The sequence below is a fragment of the Chiloscyllium plagiosum genome, chromosome 44 (assembly GCF_004010195.1).
Source record: "Chiloscyllium plagiosum isolate BGI_BamShark_2017 chromosome 44, ASM401019v2, whole genome shotgun sequence".
NCBI classification, from domain to species: domain Eukaryota; kingdom Metazoa; phylum Chordata; class Chondrichthyes; order Orectolobiformes; family Hemiscylliidae; genus Chiloscyllium; species Chiloscyllium plagiosum.
In genome coordinates this window covers 75,189-80,375 of record NC_057753.1, presented here as the reverse complement: position 1 = coordinate 80,375, position 5,187 = coordinate 75,189, and the positions used below count along the sequence as shown (strand labels likewise).

Genomic DNA, 5,187 nt, shown 5'->3' with positions numbered 1-5,187 from the left:
CTGTACAGGACATTGGTTAGGCCACTTTGGAATATTGTGTGCAGTTCTGGTTTCCCTCCTATCAGAGGGATGTCGTGAAACTTGAAAGGATTCAGTAAACATTTACAAGGATGTTGCCAGAGTTTGAGCTGAAGAGACTGGGGCTGTTTTCCCTAGCACGCTGGAGGCTGACCTTATAGATGTTTAGAAAATCATGAGAGGCATGGATAGGATTGATAAAGTAATGGGGAATCAACGGTACATTATTACAATAGAAACTTTGATTTACGATAGGGTTTGAACTGTGTGCCTGCATTTGTGGAAGGCTGGAGGTCACCAGTGGCTGTATGTTTTCTTGTCTAACCTTAGAGCTGTTCTTGTGTTGTCATCTCCCTGTCCTTGGATCAGGTTGTTTTCTTTTATGTAATGAAATATTGTTAACCACACCACTTATCTCCTTATGACTGTTGTGAACACCACAGGATGTGGTCACGTTTAGTCATGTGGGGTTGAGAGCTTTCACTTGTTGAAATTGCTGCGTGGTGCGAACCTTTTTGAGTCAACAGGATAAATAGACAAGATCTTTTCCCTGGGATGGGGGAGTCCAGTACTAGAGGGTAATGGGTTTAGGGTGAGTGGGTGGTACATGTAAGGAATGAGTTGCCAAAGGAAGTGGTGCATGCTGGTACAATTATGAAATTTAAAAGGCATCTGGAGGGGACATGAATAGGAGGGTTTTAGAGGGATATGGGCCAAGTGCATGGACGAGTTGGACTAAAGGGTCTGTTTCTGTGCAAAAGAAAAGATTGTTCAACAGAAAGTAGAATTTGTTTAGAATTTCTACCCTGGACTGACAGTGATTGCTTTTGTAATCTCTTTTTACAGAGCATTTGAAGATCTGAAGACAGAAGTTTCAAAATCAACAGATGAAGGCCTTATGCCCGAAACGTCGACTCTCCTGCTCCTCGGATGATGCATGACCTGCTGTGCTATTTCAGCGTCGCACCTTTTGACTCTGACTGTCCAGCGTCTGCAGTCCTCACTTTCATGTCAATGTCCGACAATCAGTCAATCCATTGGGACCGCAACAAGTTTAGACTCTGATTCTGTGAGAAGCAGCAAAGCTTTTTGGTTCCTGTTTGTGTACATTTTCAGCGTCAGTGCGACTGGATGATAGACCCTACTGTTGCAGCGCAGTGTGTGGAGCCTGAAACAGTTATACGACCTGGAACGAAGAATTCACGACAGGGACGGGCTGTACACACATTTGTGTATGGCTGAAGCGTAGGCCATGGAGAAACCTGAAGAATCCTGCCCTGTGGAGAAACGGTGGAAGTGTGGCGACTGTGGGAAAGGCTTCAGTGTCCCATCTGCCCTGGAGATTCATCAGCGCAGTCACACCGGGGAGAGGCCGTACTCCTACCCCAAGTGCAGGAAGGGCTTTACCCACTCCTCTCACCTCCTGAGGCACCAGCAGGTCTACACCGTGGAGAGGCTCTTCAGCTGCCTTGAATGTGGGAAGTGCTTTACCTGCTCCTCCCACCTGCTGGCCCACTGGTGGGTCCACACAGGCGAGATGCCGTTTTCCTGCCCTGACTGTGGGAAGGGCTTCACCCAGGCCTCCAACCTTCAGACCCACCAGCGGTTCCACACGGGGGAGAGGCCCTTCAGCTGCCCAGAGTCCGGGAAGGCCTTCAGCAATTCCTCTGCCCTGCTGAGGCACCAGCGCTTCCACACAGAGGAGAGGCCGTTCTCCTGCGCCGAGTGCGGGAAGAGCTTTATCCGCTCCTCTGACCTGCTGACCCACCGGCGGGTCCACACCGGTGAAAGGTCCTTCAGCGATTCCTCTGCCCTGCTGAAACACCAGCGGATCCATACTGGGGAGAGGCCGTTCTCCTGCTCCGTGTGCGGGATGGGATTCAGTCAGATGGCCAACTTGTGGAGGCATGAGAGGGTCCACACAGGGAAGAGGTCTTTCAGGTGCCCCGAGTGTGGGAAGGGATTCACTTGCTCGGTTAAGCTGCGGACACACCAGCGGGTCCACGCTGGGGAGAGGCCGTTCACTTGCTCTGAGTGTGGGAAGGGCTTCATTGATTCTTCCGGCCTGTTGACCCACCGGTGGGTCCACACCAGGGAGAGCCCGCTCACTTGCTCTCAGTGCGGGAAGGCCTTCACCCACTCCTCCCACCTGCGGAGGCACCAGCGAGTTCACGTGCCATCGCAGGGGGGATTGAAGGAGTGACGGCCGAGTGCCATTATCGACTGGACTATCAACCCGGTTCCGGGGATTCCCGGGGTTTGAATCCCGCTGCGACAGGTGGCGGAATTGGAATTCAGTCAGAAATCTGGAGTTCCGAATCTAACGGCGAAACCGTTTTCAGGGGGAGAAAAAAAAAAACGTCTGATTCACTCACGTCCTTTTTAGGGAAGGAAGCTGCCGTTGTGGGAAAGGATTCACTCAGTGGTCCCAGCTGCATCCTTTACCCGGGCTGGCCAACGGGTGTCTCCAGACCCACAGCAGTGTGGTTGACACTTGGCTGCCCCCATCCCAGGCAAGTGAGTGGGAGCAACTTACTTTGGATACAGGGTATGTGTTGAAATCACAGAGTGAGACAATACTTCCCACAGGTTAAGGTTGTACCAAGGGTCCAATTACAAAGGGACAACTCAGTGCTGACCATTGGGAGTGTGTGCACTTTGACCTTCAGCTGTCTAAAGAGGAAAAAAAAGCTACTTTTTGTACGCCCTTTTTGCTGGGGAGATCTGAAGCTGTAACAAAGTTGGGTCGCAATAAACGTTGCCTGAACTTCAATGCTTGTGAGCTCCAACAGGTTTTTATTTTAAAGCTGCTCATTTCTTTCAGCCTCCAGCACTAAGTTTCCAATGTCATGCATCAGACGGAGTAGTGAATGAGGAGCTAGTATCGTTGAAATTGTAAATTTTTTAGGAATGTAGGTACTGCATCGTTTCATCAGCATTGCAAAGTTTCCTGGCAGCAGCAGGAGGTGTGGGCTATGTTCACTCGAAATGATGTGGAGGAGTCGGTGTTGGACTGGGGTGGGTAAAGTGAAAAATCACACAACTTTAGGTTATGGTCCAACAGGTTTATTTGGAAGCACCAGCTTCCTGAGCGCTCCTCTTCATCGGGTAGCTGTGGAGCAGGATATATAGCAAAAGATCACAGTATCATGCAACTGAAACTATATATTGAACAAACCTAGATTGATGTTAAGTCTTTCATCTTTTAAATTGGGTTGCAGGTTTCGGTTCATTAATACGTAAGTCTCAGACCTACTTTCAAGTCGCATTGTGAAGATAACTTAAAGTTTTATACAAAGAGGTGACATCTCAGCTCAGAGAACGCACTAAAGGTGTGAGGTTAGAGTCTGTGTGTATCCCAATCTTGAGTCAGACTGGTTCTATTTCCAAAGTCGGAATGGATAAAATATTGCATGGGTTGATTGCCTCCAGATTGTGCACTTTTTGAGCAAAATCTGCAAATGCAAATTCACCCCACAGACTTGTGTGCGTGCATGAGAGAGAGAGAGTTTGTGTGTGCATGCTTGGTAAAGTGTGATGGAGTATAAGCGTGTGAGAGGGTCTGTGTGTGTGGTGTATCTCTCTGGGGGAGAGTGTATGTATGAGAGGTTCTGTGTCTGTGTGAGAGTATATAAGAGTATGTGCTTTGTGTGTGTATGTGAGTGTATAGTGTAGTGGGGTCACCTATAGTGTGACATGAACCCAAGGTCCCAGTTGAGACCATCCTCATGTGTTGCGAACTTGGCTATCAGCTTCTGCTCGCCACAAGAAACGATTAAGCAGTTACACAACACACCTTTGGAGAGGGCAGGGTGGGACTTGTCTTTCGGTTTGCAGTAGGTGGGAGGCTCTGGATGCTGTAATCTAGAGCAAAGACATGCTGGAGGATCTTCAGCTCCGAGAGATGGAGCTGGAAGCGAAACACATTGGGGGGGGGAAGTTAACCGGACACTTTGTTCCGGGAGGCGGTCATTCCCCTCCGGACAGAGACTTCTGCTGGGGTCAGTGGACAGGGTCAGGAGAGTGTGAGCATGGGTCAAAAAGGTAAAGGAGATCTGAGAGAGAGCTACAGAGGGGAGGAGCCATCTGGCTGGGTGGTGTGAGTAAGAATAACGTTGGGGTGATGGAAAGAGACAAAACATCGACAGGGATTGTTTCTGTTCTCTGCAGTTGGCAGCAGGAGCACAGATGGTGTCTGTTTGGTATCAGGATTCAGGAAGCGATGTGTTCAGGGCTGGAGAAGTGGGAAAGGGAGGTTGCAGTCCAACAATGTCAGGAGGAGAGAGCCTCTGCTGAGGGCGCATGAGAAGTTAGAAGCTACAAAGACAAAGCTGAACTTCAAAGCTCTGGATGCTATGGGTGCTCAGTGGTTAGCACCACTACCTCATAGTGCCAGGGACCCAGGTTCGATTCCACCCTCGAGCAACTGTCTGTGTGGACTTTGGCATGTTCTGCTCCTTGTGTCTGAGTGGGTTGCTCCAGTTTCCTCCCACAATCCCAATGATCTGAAGTTTAGGGTGGATCAGCTGTACTAAGGTTAGGGTGGGTTAGCCATGGGGAACTGTAGGGTAAGTGGGTGGGACTGGAGGGATGCTGTTCAGAAAGTTAGTGTAAATTTGATGGGCCAAATGGTCTGTTGGGATTATACATCTCAACTGCCTTAGCCATGTATATATTGAGAAATGATTGCTCCGAGTCTGCTGTTGGAGGAGTGGGTTTCAGTTTGTTGGTCACTGACCCCAGTACGAGGGAAGGTGGGATTTGTTCGCTCCCCCCCCCCCCATTCTCTCCCTGCCCATCATTCTCTGTCCCCCAAACTCTTCCCCTATCCTTTGCCCCCCAGTCGTCTTCACTTCCCCCCCCCCCTCACCTGTCCATTCTCCTTCCCTTCCCAGCCCCATCTCGCCCTGAACTTTCTCAGCCTCGAGCCCTCTTTGATTGCTGTATGAGGCCCTTTTAAGAAAAGTGAGAGATAATGAATGGTGACGACTCTAGCTGGGAGATGTGGGTGGAGGGCAGGGAAGAAATGGCTGATCTTTTTTTTTAATAGATATTTTTATTAGAAATTTAACATTTTTACAAGTTTACAAAAATAAACAAAACTCTCAGATATAAACATTGATATACAATTAACTCAAATATACAATAGCCAAAATTTAACAAAAAAAA

General features: G+C 48.9%; 1 protein-coding gene across 1 annotated transcript; it reads left to right on the top strand.

Moving 5' to 3' along the window:
- Window positions 1-963: 963 nt before the first annotated feature.
- On the top strand, window positions 964-2,411 carry LOC122543453 (zinc finger protein 229-like). The gene has a single exon (XM_043682157.1). It carries the CDS (start codon window positions 1,271-1,273, stop codon window positions 2,219-2,221), a length of 951 nt encoding a protein of 316 aa, XP_043538092.1. The 5' UTR covers window positions 964-1,270; the 3' UTR covers window positions 2,222-2,411.
- The last annotated feature ends 2,776 nt before the right edge of the window (window positions 2,412-5,187 follow it).